The sequence below is a fragment of the Pteronotus mesoamericanus genome, unplaced genomic scaffold, assembly GCF_021234165.1.
Source record: "Pteronotus mesoamericanus isolate MK-2021 breed Mesoamerican mustached bat unplaced genomic scaffold, CSHL_Meso_final contig_752, whole genome shotgun sequence".
In the NCBI taxonomy this organism is placed as follows: Eukaryota; Metazoa; Chordata; class Mammalia; order Chiroptera; family Mormoopidae; genus Pteronotus; species Pteronotus mesoamericanus.
The window spans coordinates 591,399-612,963 of record NW_026555251.1 but is presented as its reverse complement, the minus strand read 5'-3'; the positions used below and the strand labels follow the sequence as shown (position 1 = coordinate 612,963).

Genomic DNA, 21,565 nt, shown 5'->3' with positions numbered 1-21,565 from the left:
GTGGCGGCCACCCCCACAGGGAGCTGCTATGTAATTACCCTTACTATGGCTCTGTGAAGTCAGCTGGGTAGCAATTATTTTCCCATTTTTTGACAGGGTTGCTGACGCTCCAGGAAGTGAGCAGACTTGCTGGACAAGGTCACCTGGTATGACCCCCTCCCCCACAAGCTCCAGAGAACATGGACTCACTTGGGGGATGGTCATGACCACCTGCCAGGGGGGAGTCTGGGCCCTCGGACAAACACTGGCAGGCCCCGCCAGCCCTCCACGCAGCACTCGGCTGCACTCTCAGGCTGCGCCCGCTGAGGCTACGCACACAACAGTGGTCGCAGGACCTGGTGCATCTTCCTCCCAGATGTCTCATTTTTTCCTTTCTCTGCACTCTGAGGGTGCCACACCAGCACACATCCCATCCTTCACGCTCGTCTCTCAAGGTGACTTTGACAAGCCCTCAAGGGGCGGGGTTTATGTCGCCTACCCCAGACCCTGGGTGGGCCTTTGAAACTGCCTCAGCCAATAAATGCGACAATGTGCGGCCCTTGAAACCAGGTCTCAGCAGGTGATATGAGGTGATGCCGGTGAAATGGCAGAGAAGGAAGTGCCAAGGGCCTGTCCCTCCACAGAAACGTGGAAAAAATAAGGCAACGCTGTCATAATCGACATTGTCAGAACCCTGGAAAGGAGCCCAAGGCTTTCAGCAACCAAGCAAATTCTGCATCGAGGTGACTCTGTTAAGGTCGGAGAGCTTTATGGTGCTTCTACGTGGCCATGGCCCACCAGGCTCCATGGCACAGTGAAGTCTTGAGACGGCAATCTTTATTGTTTCCATGTGGGTGGATGGTTCCGAACGGCGTACAGTGGACGTTCTCCCTGAGGACTCTGTTTTGACACATCGGGGGTTCCCTAAAGGACCGAACTCTCTCAGTGGAGGGTATTCCATGAAAACATCAAAACCAAATGAACAAGCCACTGTCACCATTTGGGGGCAGGGGGGAGAAGAGGGTTGGCTGCCTGGGAGGGAAACTGGGGAAAGAGCTGCTTTGGCGAATAAAGGCTTTGAAAAGCTTCTGTGCATCCTGAGAGAGCCAAAGCCACATGCGTACCAAAGGCAGGGTGCCTGCTCAGGAAGCACCTTAAGCTTTCATGTCTAGCTGATCTCCAGGGTCTGTGGCAGGAAGAAACACTAAGGCGAGCTGTGAGCAGACGAGCCGACAGGGAAAGAGCGCACAGCACACAGCCAACCTGCAAACACAGGAAGAGTGTTTTTTCCTTTTTTTGTTCCTGGATATTAAGGAAGTTTCTGCCAAACCACTAGCTGCCACCAACTAAAGAAACAGATACTTCAGAAACCACACATGACAAAGAATACAGTGGTTTAAAATAGTTTTTAAAAGTCGCTAAATGAAAAAGCAAATACAATTCACAGCAAGCACAAGAAATGCTGAGGAGATGAACGAATCTGGTTTCCACTTACCATATTATAATATTCAAAAGGTACAGATTTCACTGAAAATCATGAGGCATGCAAAGAAAGAAAATCTAGATAAAATGAAGAAATTCCCAGAAAAACACAAACTACTAAAACTAACTCAAGAAGAAATGGAAAATCTGAATAGATCTATAAAAAGTCAAGAGATTGAATCAGTAATTTAATACTTCTCAGTGAAGAAGAGCTTGGAGAATTATATCTAACATTTAAAAAAGAACACAGGTCATTCTTAAACTCTTCTAAAAAAATAAAATAAAACAAGAGAAGGAAAGAATTCCAAATACATTCTGTGATGTGATACCAAAACCAAACTACAGACCAAAATCCCTTACAAATATTGATGCAGAAATCCTCAAGAAAATCCTTACAAACCAAATCATCCAGCAGATTAAAAGGATTGTACAATATGGTCAAAGAGGATTTATCCTAAGAATGCAACAAGGGTGGTTCAATGTGGAAACATCAACCAGTACTAATACGCCATGTTAACAGAATGAAGGCAACACATAAACATCTTAATTGATGAAGAAAAAGATTTTGATGTAATCCAACACCTTTTCATGATAAAAATACTCGACAGACTAGGAATAGGTGGGAATTTCCTCAACCTGATAAAGAGAATACATGACAAACCCACAGCTCACCTCATATTCAATAATGAAAGATTGAAAGTTTTCCTCCTACAATAAAGGGCATAAATAACAAACCCACAGCTAACAACATATTCAAAGTTGAATGACTGAAAGTTTCTCCCTAAGATCAGGAAGAAGACAAGAATGATTAAGAGTATTCAAAAGAGTACTGGGAGTGCTAGCCAGAGCAATTAGACAAGAAAAGAAATAAAAGGTATATAAATTGGAAACACATAAAGAATTAAACATATTTCTATTCACAGATGACATGATCTCATGTATAGCAAATCCTAAATACTCCACAAAAATTACCAGAGCTAATGAAAAAATTAAGCAAAATTGTAGGATACATGATCAAAACACAAAAATCAGCTTTATTTCTATATATCAGCAATGAACAATTTGAAATAGAAATTTAAAAAAAATCATTTAAAATAGCATCAAATAACATAATATACTTGGGAATGCATTAACCAAGGATGTACAAGACTTGTCCACTGACAACTATAAAATATTGATGAAAGAAGTTACGTAAGAACTAAATAAATGGAAGGTGCCCCATATTCATAGATTGGAAGACTTAATATTGTTAAGATGGCATACTCCACAAAATGATCTACAGGTTCAGTGAAATCTCCATCAAAATCTCAATAGCCATTTTTGCAGAAATGGAAAAGCTAATCCTAAAATTCATATGGAATCAGAAGGAACTCCAAATAACCAAAACAATCTTGTAAAAGAAAAACAAAGTTGGAGAACTTACACTTTCCAACTCTCAAACATACTACAAAGCTACAGCAATCAAAATCATGTGGTATTGGCAGAATGATAGACACAGAGATTGAATGAATGGAATTGGGATTTCAGATATAAATCTATACACCTACTGCCAATTGATTTTTGACAAGAGTGCCAAGACTATTCAGTGAAGAGAAAAAGTCTGTTCAACAGATGATGCTGGAATAACTAGATTTCCACATACAAAAGAATGAAGTTGAACCCCAATCTCACACCATATGCAAAAATTAACACCATAGATCAAAGATTAAATGTAAGAGATAAAGCTATGAAACTCTTAGATGACAATATAGGTGTAAATCTTTGTAACCTTGGGTTAAGCAGTGCTTAACTTGATATGACATTTAAATAGATAAATTAGAATTTACCAAAATTTAAACATTTTGTGCATCGAAGGGCACTGTCACGAAAGTGAAAAGACAACCTACAAAATGGGAAAAATATTTGCAAATTGTATATCTGATACATGTTTAGTGTCTAGAATTTATGAAAAACTCTAACAACTCAAAAACAAAAACACAAACAACCAAATTAAAAACTGGGCAAAGAACTTGAACAGACATTTCTCCAAAGAAGATATACAGATATCTAATAATTTCGCAAAAAGATGTTCAGCATCATTAGCCTTCAGGGAATTGCAAATAAAAATCACAGTGAGATGCCATTTTGTATGCATTGAGATGGCTAAAGAAAAAAGAGAATGACAAGTGCTGACAAGGATGTGGAAAAAAGAAGCCCTTATGCCTTGCTGGTGGGAATGTAAAATGGTGCAGTTGCTGTGGAAAACAGTTTGGTGGTTCCTCAAAAACTTTAACATAGAATTATCCTGAGACCAAACGATTCTACTCATCCACTCCAAAGGCTTTGCAAAGCAAGTGCTTAAAGATAGTTGTACAGAAATGTTCATTGCAGCATATTCACATCAGCCAAAGGTGGAAATAACTCCAATGCCCATCTACAATGAATGGATAGTAAAATGCGCTATATCCATACATTGGAATATTATTCAGACATAAAAGGAATGAAGTGCTGCAACATGCTACAGTGTGGATGAATCTTAAAGATGTCCTGCTAAGTGAAGGAGTGTTTTTCTCTCTCTCCACCTCCCTCCCTTCCCACTTGCCCACGGGGCCCACCTAGGCCCCATGCAGAGGCCACTTGTGGTGACTCCTACTGAAAGCAGCGCTGGCCGTCAGATGTCTGAGAGGGCAAGGACTGGCTAAGGGGTACAGACCATCCCTGTCCATGGAGGCTACATTCTGATCTGTTGGGACGTATGACACATCATCATTGTTTAAACCATGATGTCTTGAGAAAATTTGCTGTTCACCAAAAGTTAACCAACATGCAGCCCTCTTCATCTTCCTCTCCTTCTCAAAAGAACTGTTGACTCCAGGACACTGGATAGCTTCCCCCATGTGCCTCTTGGCCCACAATCCTCTCCCTTCCTTCCCCCCCATCCCAGACCTGCCTGAAGCATCCCCCTGGAGCCTGCAATTTCCTTGGGAAGGGAAATCAGAGAAACCGGTGCGATCCCGCGTCCTTCTCATGCTCCAGGAGCCCCTCGGGGCCAGGGACCACGGGCAGGACCCACCCCGGACGCGGACATCATGAGGACCGCCCACCTGCCGGAGGAGCTGCTCCCATGCCCAGCGCCCGGTGAGACACCAGGGCAGGGGGGGCAGGTGGCTTGGGCCCGCCACACCTGCAGGCTGCCGCTTGCACCAGAAGGCATACCTTTGTCCAGCACGGGGCCGAAGATGGCCAGGCTGTTGTTGACGGTGGTGCAGTTCCACCGCCGGCCGCGGAACTGGTGCTGGCACTCCTCGATGCTGATCCTGACGCCCTCCGCCACGCTGGGCATGATCTCTACGTAGTTCCGGCAGAAGCGCAGCTGTTTGGGTACTAGGCCCGGGATGCTGGCGCAGAGGATGGGCTGTGTGCCCAAGGACGAGTACTGGGGCCCGACAGCCAGGGACCTGGGGAGAAGGGCAAGGAGGGCTGGTGAGCGGGAGCGCCGCCCTGCAGGGAGCACAGGACCCTTTCCTTTGTGCGCTGCTCAGGGAGGCGTGCCTGCATCCTGCAGGTGGCCTGTCCCTGCACTGTGCCCGAGATTTAGCACTTCAAGATGCGCCTGCGGAGTGGTGGGAAATAAATCCAGGAAGGACGGAGGCCTCTCGCTGCCGGGAGGAGGCGCTGCTGGTCCCGGGCAGGAGTGGTGGTAAGGCAGGCACAGCAGCGGCTGCAGCACACACCCGCTGTGCCAGCCCAGCGGAAATAAAAACATGTGTCCCACAGAGGACGTGCCCAAGAGTACTCACGGGGCTATGCTCACGAGCGCAAACCTGGAAGCCACTGCGTGTGCCGCCGGGGCATGTGGGCGAGAAACAGAGCTTCCGCACAGCCGGGTGCTGCCGGCAGACAGAGGGGCCTGGCGCGGGTGCCTGAGCTCCACCCTCTGCGACGGAAGCCGCCCCACGGCGGATGGGGTTACGCACACGATCCGATGGGCCTGACTCGGGCAGAGAGAACGGCTCTCAGGCTGCAGAACGGCCTCCACTACCCCCAGGCGCCTGAACTTAAACTAAGTAAAGTGACGTCAAAAGAGGGAGGACTTGGTTTCTCAGTTGCGCCAGCCACAAGTGGCGCAAGGCTACCGGGGCGGAGAGTTAGACGTGGGCCGTTGCAGTCCCTGCGGAGAGTCGTACTGGACCACCGTGGACTACGGCAGCAGAGTGCTCCGTGTTTGATGGGGGAGTTGATTACACATGTGTCTGTGTGTCAGCACTGATTGAGCCATGTCCATTTTACTGCACGTAATTACACCTCGATTTTAAAACACCACAGGTCTTCTTGGCGGGAGGGAGCAAAAGCTTCCCCAGTCCGGCCTGTGACGCACAGCCCTGCAGCCTGTGGCCGCGTCCCTCTCCGCGGCAGCTGGTGGCACTTGCAGGCAGAGCTCCGCATCTCATCGCCTCCTCCATCCCGGGGTGGATGGTGCTCGGCTGTGTAAACTTCTTTTCCATCAGTTTCTGCTGTCACAGAGGGTCTGCAGGGCCTCTGGGAGGGGGCTGCCCAGACCTTCAGGTGCCCGGGGGGAGGCCCCAGATCCAGGAGGACCACTGGGTGGGCGGTTCCAGGGGACCAGCACTCAAGGCTTCTGAACGCACTGTTGGCAGGGGTCTGCTGACTCTTAGCTCCCTGAGGCCATGGGCGGCGCACACTGTCCTCTTCGTCCTGAGGGAGCCCACCCACTCTCTCCTCTGGCCTTCGGGGTGTGGGGCGTCCCAGACCAGACCCAGAGCAGCAGCCCCTGGGCCCTTGCTGATCTGGGAGCTTGCTGGCTGGGCTGTGGGCGGGAGGCCAGCTTCTCCTTCCTTGTGCCATGGAGAGACAAAGGATATGAGGGCTTTATTGATAGCTCAGCCAGAACTCCTAGAGGTTCTTACGCAGCACCTCCTCTCCCCTGGGGGTGTTGAGCACCCTGAGAAGATGGGGCGAAGGCTTCTGTGTGTCTCCGCAACCACATATCCACAGGATGATACTGACATTTGGTAAGTCCTACTCTAAGTCCAACTCAGTTCCATCCAGCTCCCATGAGAGCCATTGGGAAAACCAACCTGCTCCCTGGAAGCACAAGGCAGATCCTGCCGTCTCTCCTGCTCTGGTCTTCAGAGCCTTCACAGGCCAGCTGGCTGCGAGGCGCGAGGCCCGTGCCCGCCAGCCCCCGAGCACCAGCGCCTTCGACGGCGCATCACTCAGTCCTGCCGGGATCTGGACCTCCCCGCTCGCCCCTCTCACAGCCTGAGGCCCTGCACTGCGGCCACCACAGCCTCCCCACGCGCCTCCTGCATCCCCAGCGCGGGCTTTGTCCCGCGCATGGCAGGTGCCGCATGGAGAGCCCACTCGGCCCGCAGAGCCCTGTCCCTGGCCCTCGGCAGGCAGCGCACGCGCAGGTCCGCCTGATCGGTTAGCCAGCTGGGGAGTGGGCTGCTTCTGCCTGGAGGCCCTGAGAGCGGGGTCTCCTGTGTGTGATGTCCTGCCACCCCGCACCCTCCTGTCCACACCCAACAGCCTGCGTGTTTCCACCATTCCTGGGCACCCTCCCACCCTCCCTGCCACGTGTGTCTCTCGTGGTCAAACCTGTCTCTTTCAGGAGAGTCTACCCGCCTTATGGCCAGATGTCCTACTGAGGCCAGGCCTCCTTCCCATGGGTGCCTCCCCTCCGGAGGGAGACCTGGCGCTTCCGGAGCAGATTCCTAGCCTCTCGGGTCTATCGCACGTCCCCACCCTGATACCCCGGAGTGCTCCCTCTCCTGTCTATTACTTGCTTGATGTCTTGATGAGCCACAAATCAGTCATGACCTCGTGCCAGGCACCGCAGGCCTTGCCTACCCCCATCTCAGTCTGTGTCCCTGCTGTGGCGTGCATGGTGGGTGGGGCTTGCTTGTTCATTCACTCCTTGTGGAGCCTGGCCGGTTCCAGGCCAGGCCTTGCTCTCCCAGGCTTCTCTCGGGGCTGCCTCATGGTCCCAGGAACCCAGAGTTTTCAGAAAGGCCAGCCGTCTCCTTTCGCGCAGCTGTTTGGCCTTTCCCCTCTGGGGAGCTTCCCATAAGCTGCGCCTGGCTCTCCTGCACCTCTCCCTGCGAGCATGGCTCTGAGTGGGGCCCACATGGGCTGCCTCCACCATCTCTGGGGGACCCCGTGCCAGCCTGGCGCTTGGCTTCTGGACGGACAAGCCGGGGCCAAGTGGACAGATGGCAGGATAAGCAGAGAAGCTGGGCCTGGCCTGGGGCTCCAGCACGGGAGCAGATAGGAGGACCGGGAGGCAGCGGGGCAGCGGGCAGAGGCAGTCCGCAGCAGCCTGCATGGCCCTGTCGCTGTCAGCTGCTCGGGCGTGGAGAGGCCTAAGGGGAGAAGCCGGGACCCTGTTCTCCCCACCACTTCCACTTCCTGTCCAGCCATGGCAGCCAGTTTTTGCACCACCAGATGGCTTTGTCCCGGCTCCAGGAACGGCGCAGCCAGCGTGGGCACTGTGTGTGGATGGCTCTGCCTGCCTCAGGCTGAGGCCAGCATCCGTTTCCAAGCGTTCATGTCCCCCCTCTGACAAGACGCAGGTGCTAGGGGCTCCGCCCGAACATCTAGAGACTGAAGTCCTCATGGTGGCGCATCAACTAGGCCGCACGCCCACCCCACTGGGCACTGGCGGGCGCGACCTGGAACCGCAGCAGAGGGGCGGGCGCCCCCTGGCCAGTGAGCGGGGAGGGGCAGCGCGGAGGCCCCCACACCCTTCGCTGGCTGGCTGCCCAGCGGGTGCGCGGGGGGGAGCCCTGCGGCCCGGGCTCCACCAGCAGCTCCGGCGGTGACCCCCGCAGGGGCCCATCTCTCACGAGGAGGGAAGTTCACGCAGCTTTGAACACGCTTTTTGACTTGGAGACTCAGACAGACAGAAAAGAGGACTCCGTCTCTCTGTCTTTGCCAGTCTCAAGGCGCTGGCCCCATGCCAGAGGGGAGGCAGGAGGCACTACAGGTGGGGGTACAGGAGGGGCGAGGTGCCCATCCCAGAGGCTCACCGCCCCACAGAGAGCCCAGAGCCTGCACCACCCCAGCCCTCCCCACCACCCTTCTTGCCTGCGAGGCAGGGCCAGGGCAGGAAGAGTGGGCCCACCCTGCTTCCTTCACACCCCACGCCCCTGCTCGGGGAGATGCAGAGAGGGTCTCCCAGGTTCACAGCCTCTCCCCGGCTCATTCCCGGAGATGCTGAGTCAGCTCCCACCTGCCTCCTCCCAGCCCTCCTCTGGGCAGGCCCGGGCCCGCCACCTCCCCAGGCGAGGCCAGGGTGCCAGCGGCCGCCAGCCCAGATGCTGCTCCAGCTGCTCCAGCCTCCACCGACCCCAGCTGGATCCCTCTCCCACCCCTTTGGTTTCTTGAATTGCTTCCAGAAAGGTTTCTCTGTCCAAGAGCCAGGTGGCATCGGGGGGGGCTGAGCAATGAAGACCCATCCCGAGGAAGGATGAAAGCGAGGGTGGGGGAGTGGCCCTTTCTCCAGGGGCAGGGCCAGTGTTGAGCAGGAGGAGGGGCAGGGAGGAGCCAAGGGGGCCAACTGGCCCCCCAAATGTTGGCTGGGCCTTGAAGGACAAATTGGGTCATTAAAAAAATCATATAAAAATTCCAAACATGTTCACTAACCTTAGGTGGTGATCATTTCACAACTGTACATGTATCAAATCATCGCGTAGTACACCTGAACCTCACGCAATGTCACATGTCACCTGCATCTCAATAAAGCGGGGAAAGTATCTACACTGCACACACCCAGGGCCCAGATTTCTAACCGAGAAGAAGGTAGACATCCCCGTCCAATCAGTGCTTGGAAACCGTGGTCTGTGTCTCCCTCCTGCCACGCCCTTCCAGGAAGAAGTGGGGGGCTCTGGGCTGGGGCTGGATGGGAGGGTGGGGAACAGCCTCCAGCTGCAGCAGTGGCTGTAAGGCACTCAGTCTCCTGGGACTACCATGTACTGGCCTCTCCGAGGGTCTCCCATGGACCGGAGACCATGCCAGATGGGACAGGAGCAGAGAAAGGGTGCCCAAAGAGAGGCTGGTGAAGTCGGCTGTGGGTGGCTGGTGGCACCGCGCAGGAGGGCTCGCCCACCTGAACAACTGTGCTCGTTGTGCGAGACGTGAGTGGGAAGGGAAGTGGGTGCAGCGTGGGAATGGGCAGGTGGAACTCATTCGGAGCCGTGAGGAGAAGACAGTGAGGAGGAAGCAGCAGACTGACGCGCAGTCGGGGCCGCAGCACAAGGCCGCGATTCAGGGACGAGCCCGTTTCTGCTGGGCCGACGCCAGGGCGCAGAGCACCAGGGCGCTTTGCAATCTCTGCCCCCACTGTCATCTGAGATGAAAGTATCTGCTTTCTCCTGGCGAGACCGGCTCAGGAACCACCAGCACCGCTGCAGTTTGCCGCAGCGTTGGTGACCGAAGGCGAGCCCAGCGGCAGCCAGCAGCGGGCGCAGCTGCAGACGTCATCCCGGCCCCTCTGCCCCAGGGGCTGGCTTGAGGCTGCTCGAGCGCAGTCGGTGCTGTGGGGGAGCCGCGCGTGGCTCCCCCGCCTCACCACCCACCCAGCCCAGACCCTGGCATGCTGCTGAGCCGCCGCCCTACTGCTCAGACTGTGACAGACAGCAGATCACACTTGCACTATCGGCCGAACCTCTACGGCGCAGGGCACGTGTCAGTCAGGGCCCCACCCCACAAGCTGGGGTGACGTCAGAGCCCCCAGGAGCTGCTGTGGCTCTGAGATGGGGGGGGCCACCTCCCGGGACCAGAAAGTGCCCGCTAAGAGCTAAGAACGACCAGGCCAACAGCGGCAGGTATGTGCGGCCGGGTCTCCTCACTACAGGGTCCTGAGTTGGACAGCTGGGTGAGGTGGGGAGCACTTTGATTTTGGCCTCATGAGATCCTGCGCAAGAAACCCAAACAAGCCCCAGCCTCCGCCTGCAGAGCGTGAAGTAGTGACCAGGTGAGCTGCCGGGGGCGTGCACCTGGGCACTGGCCACGCAGCGCAGGCTGTTGTGTTCCTGTGTCCTCCTCTGCTCACAGGGCGCCCCTCTCTCAGGCCCGGAGGGCAGACCGCTGTGGGCTGCTGGGCCTTCCGGGGCGGCCTGCGGGCACGGGCCCGTGCTGCCCCCCCCAGCCGGTTGCCGAGCTCTTTAGCTCACTCTTCCAGCCCCCCCCGTCAGCCTGCATCCCCAGGGCCGCCTCTCCCCGCAGGGCCGTCTCTGAGGCTGGTCATTTCTTCTTTCCAAAGCCCCCGTGTTGCTGAGGCCTCTGCCTGCACTTAGCCACTGCCACACCCTTTACCTGGCCCACCTGCCCCATCGCCATCATCCGAGTGGCCTTGAGCTTGGCCCAGCCCGCGCTGTGACTTCCTTCAACCCACACAAGCTGCAGAGGTGGTGCCCAGGACCCTCTGGACTGGGAGGTGGCGGCTCAGAGGAAGACACCGACCAACAGACAGCTGCCTTCTCAGTGTGTCCTCACGTGGCAGAGAAACGAGCGCCAGCCTCTCCCTGCTCTCGTAAGGGCACCGGCCCGGCCGTGGGGGCTCCACCGGCCAACACGTGGCGCTGCAGGTTGGAGCTTCGGCGCGGGAATTTGGAGGACATGGGCACGCGGTCCGCGACGACCAGCGAGATGCCCACTGAATCAGTGAACAAAGCCCACCACCCACCGCTAAACACGCATGTCATGGAACTGCCGTCATGGAACTGCCGTCGGGGGCGTGGGGACAGCTGTGGCAGCCCCTGCCTGTGCCCGGGCTGGTCGGCTCTGCCTGCAGCCAGGGCGCCCTCTGTGCTTCGGCTCCTCCAGCCAACACGCCAGGTGCCTGGGCGAGAGCGAGGCCCTCCCGGGGTGGCCCCTGACCTGGCAGCGTGCACGATGCAGGACCTGCCAGAAGCGGGGGTGCCCTGAGCCCCCTGGGTCGGAAACAGGGCCTGGGAGATGGGCGACAGTCCAGGGCCAGTGAGGGTGCATCCAGCTCTGAGTCCTGAGACTGCAAAGCCACCCTGTGGGCGAGGAGACCCCGAGGCCTCTTTGAGCCCACGCCCTCGGCCGCGGCAGCCAGGGTCCCCTCTGACTTCTGCCTCCCGGCACCGAGGCTGCTGGGGACGTCAGGTGCCACCTGGAGAATGCCGGCTTGGTCCGACCCAGGAGGGCATGCCTGACCCAGGTCAGGAGTGGGGCCGGACACGAATCCCGGTGGCCCCACCCACTTCCCCAGAGCAGCCACGTGCCTCCCTCCAGCCCAGCGTCCTGGGACTGGAGAGGAACAGGCCATCAGGGCTGGGCCCACATGTCCCCTCAGAGACACTGACAGCAGGAGGAGGCGTCAGCGGTGAATGTTCCAGAAGCCACGTGGCAGGAAGGCGATGCCTAGCCACGAGGGACAGCCTGCTCTCCAGCTTGAGGGGACAACCTGAAGTCTCCATCTGGTGCTAAGGAGAGGGGTTCTCGGGGGGGCCTCCGTGTGGACCCAGCCTCATCGACCTCCGGAGCCCGGGCTGAGCTCTCACCCCTGGGGGTCCAGATGGGATGGGAGGGGCCTGACTCAGGGGCTGCTCACAGGAGAAGTGGCCGCATCCAGGATGAGCACAGTGGTGGCATCCGAAATCCCTTACCCTCTTTAACCCAGGTCACAACAAGGGCCTGACCCTGCCCCAGGGACAGCACGCCTCCCCCTCTCCTCATGGCTACTGCCACTGAAGGGCATTCCAGCCACAGCCACCCGGGGGGGTGCCGGCCCTGGGAGCCTGGGAACCACAGGGGCATGAGGGCCCTGCCCAGCCAGGGAGAGGCCAAGAGACTGCCTGCCCTCGCTTCACGCGCTTCCTCCAGCCGCCCTGCCACGGATTCACCCATGAGGAGGCCCCCACTTCCCTCCCTCTGCCAACCCCAAGGTGCAGGACGGCACAGCGGGAGCGTCCATACCACCCAGAAAGGCTAGAACTTTTAACTGCCCAGCTGGACACCACACCCTGATGCCCCACAGGCCTCTCAAAATTTGAGTGTCCCACAAGGAATGCACCCCCCAGACATGTGGTTCTTTCCCTCCCTGGGCTCTGAGCCTTCCCCCTGGATCCCAGCTCAGGAGAGACCCTCCCTGCAGAGGGGCCGGGGTCAGACAGAGCCCACGTCGCTGCTGGCACCATCGCTGAGAAAGTCCCCGAGACTCAGAAAACGTGTAATGGACGAGGTAAGCTTTACAATGCAGAACAGCTCTGCACAGTGTTTATAGCCACGAATAAAATGAAAAGAATCCACAGTATTAAGTGGGTGAGATGACAGACTTTTCTCCAAGGTGAGGTGTCACCTTCAGCCCAGAATACACCACGTGCAAAGTGGCCCCTTGGTCGGGCTCCCGCTGCGGCGGGGCCACGTGGACCATGCCCGCCGCCAGCCTGGTGGTTTCCTCCCTCCTCCCTCGCGCCCTGCTGCTGAGGACGACACTGCCGAGAGGCTGGGCGCCTTGCCAGGCCGTCTTGCTCCGAGCAGAGGCGGCGCTGGCTGTGCCAGGCACGGGAGCAGGCCGCCGGAGCCCAGTCTGGCTGGTGGCCTTCTCCGTGCGGATTTTGCCTGGCGTTGTGGTGGGGCCAGAGGGCTGAAGGGGCTCTGGGCAGGGCACGGGCTCCCAGGCAGAGGGGCTGGCCGAGCGCCGTGTGCTGTCCGGTGGGCCCGGGGGCAGGTCTCACAGGCACCAGCTCTGCTGTTATTCTCTGGCTTAATTGTTTCTGCCTTTCTTCTTTTGGGCCTCAGTTTCCCCATCTGTCTCAGGAGGCAGTGGGCCGGCCACATTTTATCTGAGGGCCCCAGATGGAGGTGGGTCCTTCGCACCCTGGGAACCCCGGGCACGCCCACCCCGCACCCGCAGGCCGCCTCTCCCAGGAAGCTCCCTGCGCCCAGTGCTACCGCCTGCCTTTTCATCCAACACAGCTCGCCACCTCTTCCCACACGCCCTGCTGCATCTGGGCCATGAGGGGCCTTTCCCAGAGGGCAGAGCCTTGTCATCCCTTGTCCTTCGAGGGCACAGAGTTCTGCCAGACCCTGGGGCAGCGAGGAGGACCTGGGGCCTCTGCTGCCCACCCTGCAGGGGCCCTGGCTTGGTGGGCCCTGGACGGTGCGGGGGTGTCCCCGTGATGATGCCCGAGGCCTCCAGAGCATTCCTGTCGGAATCTCTGCCTGCGAAGATCGGAGCCTCTCCACCGACGGAATGAGGTTCCCGTCCTAAGGACAGAAGCCCCCAGCGTGGGCTGGCACCCCTGGGGGCTCATGGTTCCCCAGCTTGATGGGTGGGCGGAGCTGTCCAAGAGCCACGAAGAACCAAGGCTCCCCCACGGGTGCAGACCTGCCCCGAGAACCCCCCTGTTCTGCCCACTGAGGGGACCCCAGGAGAGGCAGCGTGCCTCCCCTCTCTCTTCCCCTTGGACGACCCCTCCCTGGGAGCTTGAACACCTGCATGGGGAGGGCCGGGGGAGAGGGGTCCCAGGAGCCACCCTTCCCTGCCCAGCGCCTGACCCTGCTGCGGCCCTCCCCGCAGCCCCGGCCCAGCGGGCCAGCAGGCATTACTGACACATACTTTGAGCAAGTCTCAGCAGGTGGGCAGAAGCTCGCGTGCCCGCGGCCAAGCATTTGCCCGCTTCCCTGGGCGGCAGCGGCACGTTTTGTCTGGGAAGGAATGTGGAAGCGCCAAAGCGTGAAACACCTCCAGGGTGTCACCTGTGGAGGCTTGGAGGGAGACCGAGGCAGCGCTCCCTGATGAGTCACGGGCACCCAGCCCAAGAGCAGGGAACGCAGAGAGGGGCTGTAAGAACGTTCGGCCGTGTCCTCGCGTCCCGCAGCTCAGGCCACCCGGGTGGCTCCTGCTTTTCGTAGGAGAGATTCCATTGGTTCATTCATTCACTCGTTCATTCATTTGTTCGTTCTTACCAGAGTTTTCAGAGGGTGAAGGGCCAAGAAGGGAGGAAGAATGACTCCCCTCATGGGGTTTCACAGGTGGTGATGCAGGGACAGTCCTGTGCCAGTTCTACAAACGGAGGGACTGACTGGGCTGGGAGCAGGCGGCTGGGCCGAGTCTGTTTTCCCGCACCCTGTGACCGGTCAGTCCCATGTGCAGCCCAGCACGGGTGCGCCAGGCAGGGCTGTCCCGTTCGTGCCAAGGCGCCTGTGAGGCCCGCCCACGGTAGTGCATGTCTGACACCAGCCACTGAACAAATGCGCTACCCGAACGGCAGGCCGCGCCCGGAGGAGTCTAGGGAGATTGCCCTGAGGGCTGTCAGCCGCAGCGGCCGGCCCCTTCCCACGCCTGCAGGGGCGGGCGGCCCACCACCTCCCACGCGCCAGCACTGGTGCTCTGCCCAGGGCCAGGGAGCTTTCCCGGCCTGGGCCGAAGCCCACTTCTTGGCCATCCGCCGCCTCAGCCCCCACCTCTCCGATCCCGCGCCGCGGCGTGGGTGTCTGACACTTCTCAGTCCTCCAACTGCACTTCAAACGGGCAAATACAAGGCCTCGCTTTTGGTTCAAAAATCCAAATGCTGTGCTGGGTGGCGACGCGAAAGAGCAGAGGCGCACCGGGCTGCCTGCCGCAGGGGGCGGTGGGCTCAAGGCACACACAGGCAGGTGCTTTCCACGTTTGCTAGAGAACAGCCTGCACTTTGAGTCTTTAAGAGTCTCCCCGCCCATTATAAAACACCCAAACGTGAGGCAGTACGGGTACTGCCGAGATGTCCCCACACATGTACTTTCCATTTCTGTTCTCGTTTATTCACAGACAACCTGCAGACCACACTCTACAGGTGACTGACACCGGCTCGGACAGGCAGCACGCCCAGCCTCGCTTTCCTGTCCTGGGCCACACCTGCGGGACAGGGCCAGGCGCCTCGCGCCCAGCAGGCTGGAGACTTGCTGGGGCCCACCCTGACGCGTGCGATTCATTTGCGGCCCCCCCCCCACCCCCGAGACCACTCCTCCCGTGTGCGTCCCGTCTCCTGCCGCAAGGCACCCTAGCAGGGTTATGCAAATAAAACAAGAAATCACCCCATAAAAAGTGATGACAAGCCCAGCAAAATGGACAGCGGCCACCTTGGCAAAAGCTGCTACACCCAGGACCCAGACACAGGCCTGGGGGTTTGGGTGGCGAAGGCAGAGGGACGGATGTGAGGGTAAGTGAACTACCCTGGGCTGTGAGGGATCGCGATGAGGAAGCTCTGACTTGGCAGCTGTGTGAGCCAGTGTTCTGGCCACATAGATTTTACTTGTAGCCATTTCTGACATTGCTCCTCCTCAGTGAAAGGATGTCCGTTGGTACTTCTGTGGGGGGTGCTGTCCCCAGTATCCCGAGATCCCACAACACCTGGGGGTCAGCTGGCGTCTGGATTTCTCTAGTTTTATAGGCTAACTACCACCAGCAGCGGCCTCAGGGGTGTGTAGAGAGAGAGACAGAGAGAGGGGAAGGAAGCGAAAGAGAACGACAGAGAGAGCCAGAGAGAAAGAGGCGGACAGAGAGACAAGGACAGAGATGTACTAGCTACTGCCATCATCAGCCTCACGGTGGCAGAGAGACAAAGACAGACGGAGACACTGGGCGGAGGGAAAGGAAGGATTGGAGAGGCAGGGGCAGGTCGTCCTGGGAGGGCGCCCGGGTGCAGCTCGCAGAGGCAGGGGGCTCAGGACGTCTTGCCTGCCTGTCTGAGAAGGCTCAGAGCCTAGTTCAGACCTCCTCCTCCTCCTTGCTCATGCTGAGGTTGAGGGTCCTGGGCAGCACCCCCAGAACCCTCCTCCGGCTGCGCCTGAACTCAGCACGCATCTTCACCCTGCAAACAGTGGGGCCCCTGAGGGAAGCTTGTGGCCCACCCCCAGACCGAGGAGGCCCTGTGTGCCAGGAGCCTGTGGGCCAGCGGGAGGGAGGGCCGTCGCAGAGGAGGCTCCGGGGGCAGGGGCCGGTGACGGCCTTCTTCCGGGGCCAGAGGAAAGGGAGGCCGGACCTGCGCTCTAGCGGGCGCCTGTGGCCCCACAGTGTGAGTGGGCCAGGGGTCTGGTGGGGGGCGCGGAGAGGCAGGGAGCACAGCCTAGGCTGCTGAGCTGGCCGGGCGGTGGGAGAAGGCGGACGGTCGCTCTCTGCACGGTCAGCCAGCCGGGGCGACGCCTGGCCCAGGGCAGGCCCCTGTGCTGGGGAGCTTGCGTCCCACAGGGACTGGTGAAGAGTGAGGAAGCAGGAAGGGGGTCTCTACAGGGAAGGCGGGCAGGCTCTCCGTGTAGGCGACGCCAGGGCAGTCACCCTGGGCAGTGGGCGTGGGGTGGTCCCGGAGGGCGGAAGGGCAAGGGGGGAGGCAGAAGAGGCTCTCTGGGGCCCTGGCTATGCTGCTGGGGGTGGGGGAGTGGGGAGCAGGGGGTTTACAAGACGCCGTCGCCCAGACAGGGGAGTGGCAGGAAGGCGCCCGAAGCACAACAGGGGACCCCAGGCCACGGGGGCTGCTCTCCCCGGGGGTCCGCGTCCCGGGCTCCGAGCGGCCCGTGCCCCGGGGGCCTCCACCTCCCCGGTCCCTCAGGCAAGCAGCTGGTGCGGGCTCTGGCCGCGGCGACCGGTGCCAAGGCCCCGACCCCTCTCAGGGCCCCCGGCTTCACCACTCGCACGGGAACGCGTGCTCCTAGAGGTCTCCGCAGCGCTCAGCGTCCCGGTCTGAGCCCTGTTCTGCTTTACGACACTTTGAGAGGGTCCCGAGGGGCCTGTGGCCCTTCAGATTCCCACAGGGCGTGGCTGCCTCCAGCAGCGCCAACTCCTCCTCTCCCTCCACCCTCCCACCAAGAGCCACACCAACTTCAAAAGCCTAATTACTCCTGATTTGGGCTGTTTCCTGGCAGTTTCTCAGGTGAGAAAGTCCCCATCACTTTCACTTTTATATGTGAGCTGCAGAGGTGGGGTGAGAAGGGATGGGGTAGTGGCTTCCTTTTGGGGAGGGAGGCTGAAACTGAACAGCCAATTAGGGAGGCTGGGCATGAAGGTGAGAAATTATAAAGGGAGGGTCCCGGGGCCTCCGTGGCAGGGGAGGGTGGGCAGGAGAAGGGAGGAGCCACCTGTGGGAGCGCCTGCAGGTGGGGCGTGAAGAGAGAGGCTTCCCCCGCTGTGAATCCCAGCCTTCGGGGAGCCCTTCTTTCTGTTCTGCCTCTGTGCCCCATGGACAGTGTCCCTCCTGCGTCCAGCTGGCCTGGGGCAGAGAGGAGGCAGGGGGAGAATCGGTGGGCCCTGGGCACCCCGAGGTTGAGTTCACCAGACACGCTTCTTTTCAGGAAACGGAGAAGCACAGAGTGTGCAAGCAAAGCGGGGTTCCTCGGCACCCCACCCTCTGGGGCCACAGGCTGCCCTAGACTCTTGCTTGGGCGGGTGCCAGGTGGTAGCTCCTAGTGAGAGGGCCCCCCTTCATCTGGAGAAGGAGGGTCAGGGTCCGTTCTGACGGAGCACATATGGCCCAGGTGAAAAGGGCAACACGCGTGTGTTGTTGGGGGCAAGGCCGGGGACCCTGTGGCCAACAGGACAGAGCTCTCACTGCCTGGGGTAGCCGGGAGGCTGGTGACAGGGCCCTTTATGAGAGGAGCGCGGGGGCGAAGGCGCTTCCTCCCGCGCCGAGGAATGCGGCGGCGGTTCTAATTAGAAGCCAGCGCGGGAGCCGGCGGCCGCGGGGCCCCCTGGACGCGCTCCGCGGCTCCCCCCGCGGCTGCCGGAGCAAGCATCGGTGTCCCCGAGTCATAGGCATGCCCGCCGCAGCCAGCGCTGGGGGAGCGACTGAGAACGCAGGTGGTGCCGCGCGGGTGCGGGGCGCGCGGAGGACCCCGAAGCGCATCCCCGCCGCGCCGCGGCCTCTCGCAGGCCCCCAGGCCCGCCCCAGCCATCCTCCGACCCCGCCCCGCCCCGCCCCGCCTGGCTGCGCCTGGACCCTAGTCCCCACCCTGGGCGCCCCCGCTCTTGAACCATTTCGAAGAGAAAAATTATTATCGGATTAGATGTACTTGGGCTCGCTGGGTCTCCCCCTTCCCCTCGGCGTAATTATTATAATTCCACCAAGCCGTCGGAGAGGGTTCCTGGGAGTGTGCGTGCAGCGCGCGCAAGTGTGTGGGGAGGCTTCTCTCCAGTTCTGGGTCTTCTTCAGCGGCGCGCCCGGCCCCCTGGCGCCCACCTCCCCGCGAGGGGGGCCTGGGGCGACCCTGGCCTGTGCAGGAGCTGCCTAATCAGATGCCGCGAGGGAGAGGAACCCTGACCCTCCTCCCCCAGGATGTGTAGTCGACCCTCGGGATCCCTCCCTCGGTTTGTCTGCGCGGCCACTGCCAGGTTTAGGAGGGTCTTACAGGAATGAGTCTCGTCTGGGGCGGAGGACAGAGCGCGCCAGGCTTCTCAGCGGGGTGGCGGGGTCGCTCCCTCCGGAGACCGCAGACCCGATGCGGCCTCCCTCCGTTCCTCTCGGCAGCCCTCCCTGCCCTCGAGGTCCCGGCGGAGGGCTCCGCAGAGAGGGCCCCTCGGGGCCGCTCTCGCCGGGACAGCGGCGGAGGCGCGGAGGCGCGGAGGGCCTGGCGCTGGCCCCGCTGCGCCCGCCGCTCCCGGCCGGTCCCCACGGCTGTCTTTACGTAACTGCGCTGCCCCGAGCTGTTCGGTCTTGTCTCAACGACTTTGTTTTAAGGCGTGTGAGTGTGTGTGTGTCTGTGTGTGTGTGTGTGTGTCTGTGTGTGTGTCTGTGTGTGTGTGTCTGTGTGTGTGTGTGTGTCTGTGTGTGTGTGTGTGGCACGGTCCTGAAGGAAAATCTCTGGCGAATCTCTCTCTCCCTGCTCGCCCTCCCTTGGACTCACGCTGCCCAGACGTTGGTGACATCGGCGCGGACCCTCTTCCCGCCTCTCCCCAGCCCACTGCTCGCCCCGTCTGGCGCCGAGGCCCCTCCGGGCCCGGGGATCAGCGTCCCCGGAAGCTCTGCCACCCGCATCCCAGCCCCGGCCCGAACAGGTCGAAAGTGGCGGCCACGGGAAACAACCCGCCCGCGGCCCGCGGCCTCGCAGGGTAGGGCGTGGGCTCTGGGCCACCGCGGTCCCTGCCCGAGGGGACGGCGACTGAAGGCGCACGGAGGCGAACGCGGGGAAGGCTCACTCACCACCAGATCGGATAGCTGCCCAGCGCCTGCTTCAGGCCGTAGAGGAATAAGAAGCACACGAGCGGGGCCATCGCCAGGCGGGAGAGCGCGGGCGCCGGGCGGGCCGGAGCCCCGGGAGCTGGCGGGCGGCGGCGCTGGGCCCTCCTGCGGCCTCGGGGTGCGCGGGGTGCGCGGGTGCTCCCGGGTGTGCGGGCTCCGAGGGCGGCGCTGCGCCAGGTGGGCCGGCGGCCGGGCGGCGGGCCCGGGCCCGAGGCGGCGCGGGACGGCGGGGGCGGGGCAGCGCCGCGGGGGGCGCCAGCCGGGGCTCTGGCCGGGGCGGGGCAGGGAGGGCCGGGCAGGGGGCGGGCGGGGCCCTGGGAGCTGGCGTGACGGAGGCGCCGGCCCCTCCCGAGGCCGCGGGATGCGCCGGGTGCGCCGGTGCGCGGAGCGCTCGGCGCTGGCTGTCGGTTGGAGGGACCACCGGAGGCCGACCGGGAACCTGGACGGCCGGTCGGCAGTAATCCTCTCCGAATTCCCGGGCCGCGCCTTGCGTTTGGAGCCCCGCGCCCCCTATGAACACAGTGGGACGCGCTTTCCTCCTTTCGCTCCTGCTCCTGCTGTGCCGCGCGCTCTGTCCTTTGCCCTCGTGGTGGCCAGGCTGCCGCGTCTTTCCGTCTGTCTCCGTGCCAGGAGCTGGGGTAGTCGGTCAGTTTGCCCGAGCCAGCTCCTCGAGCCGCGCCTTGCTGGTCCGTTGGGATTCGAGCCGCCGGAGCAGCTCGGCAGACGGAAGTCAGAGGGGTTGGGGACCCTCTGCCTGTCCTAGGGTCAGCTGCTGGGTGAGCGTCCAGGGTGCAGCCACGTATCTGAAGTTTAGGACTGGGAAACAGGTAGAGATACCTTCACTCTCTCCCCACACCCCACCAAGGAGGAGCCCCCTGAACTCCCTGGTGTTTCCAGGCGGCCTGCACATCGCAGCAGCTGCACCCTTAGCTCTGGGGCCTCTGACAAGACCACCGGGTCGGCCGAGGCTGCCAGTGTTTGGTTTTGTTTTTTAAACCCAGAAGGGGTTTCTGACAACTGTGGTAAGCCTTATGGTTCAGCTGAAGGGGAAAGGAAGACCCGAAAGGGAAAGTGACACCCAAGGCCTCCAGGAGGGGCCCTCAGCTCTCCCGCTCCCAGTCCACCGCGGGGCTGTCTGCACATTCACGGGCAGCCCAGGGGGACGCAGAGGCTTTTACTTGGGGAGGGGAGACACCCACAGTGGCCCCCGGCACGCGTGGAAATTACAGGTGAGAGGCCTGTGCCCACGCGAGACCGGTCAGCCTCGATGACGCTGTGCGGAGAACAGAGCAGGAGATCCGTCTGTGTCCGGGCCGGGCGCGCAGCGGCCGTGCGGCTGGAAACCCCGGGTCGAGGTTCTCTCACGACATCCCTCGTCGTGCAGCCGCTGCTCCCACCGCCTCTGAGCCGCGCGGTGCTGCACAGCGTGGGCGGCGCCGTGCAGGGCCCCACGGCGCGGCCCCAGTGCAGGCGTTGCTGGTGTCCCTCTGGACTCAGCCCTGGCTGGGGACTCAGAAGCAGCGCTCGACGGCATGCCGCCCCGTCGGCAAAGGGAGCCTGTGGGCGCTGGGACACCTGGTGACTTGCACTGGGAGCCCTGCCTCCTGTGGAGCAAAGCCATTGTGTTTCAAGGAAGGCTCTCTCCCCTTCGCTGGCCTTGGGATCCAGTTCTGTCTACGCATGCCCAGCCCTCCACCCCTCCTCTGAGTCACTGTGCGCCCCCCCTCACCCCCAGAGGGAAGGAGGGACGGGTTCTGGGATGAGGCGGGTGGGCAGGAGGGAGCCGGATTGTCCTCCTCTGGACTTCCCCTCTCTCTCTCAGAGAAAACTCCACCCAATTATCGAATTACTGGGGATCTGGGCTGTGGGACGCTTGGCCTGCCTGGATCAGAGCTGCGACGGGGAGCCCCCAAGGCTGGGTG

At 60.3% G+C, this 21,565-nt stretch overlaps 1 protein-coding gene across 1 annotated transcript in view; it reads right to left on the bottom strand.

Annotated features, from left to right (window-relative positions):
• WNT3A (Wnt family member 3A) overlaps window positions 1–19,675 on the bottom strand; it is a 39,602-nt gene extending 19,927 nt beyond the window's left edge. Inside the window, exons 1-2 of the mRNA XM_054584065.1 lie at window positions 19,605–19,675; window positions 4,657–4,898 (exon numbers count right to left, since the gene is read on the bottom strand). Coding sequence (XP_054440040.1) covers window positions 4,657–4,898; window positions 19,605–19,675 — 313 coding nt within the window. The remainder of the gene's footprint in view (window positions 1–4,656; window positions 4,899–19,604) is intronic.
• Between the last annotated feature and the right edge of the window lie 1,890 nt (window positions 19,676–21,565).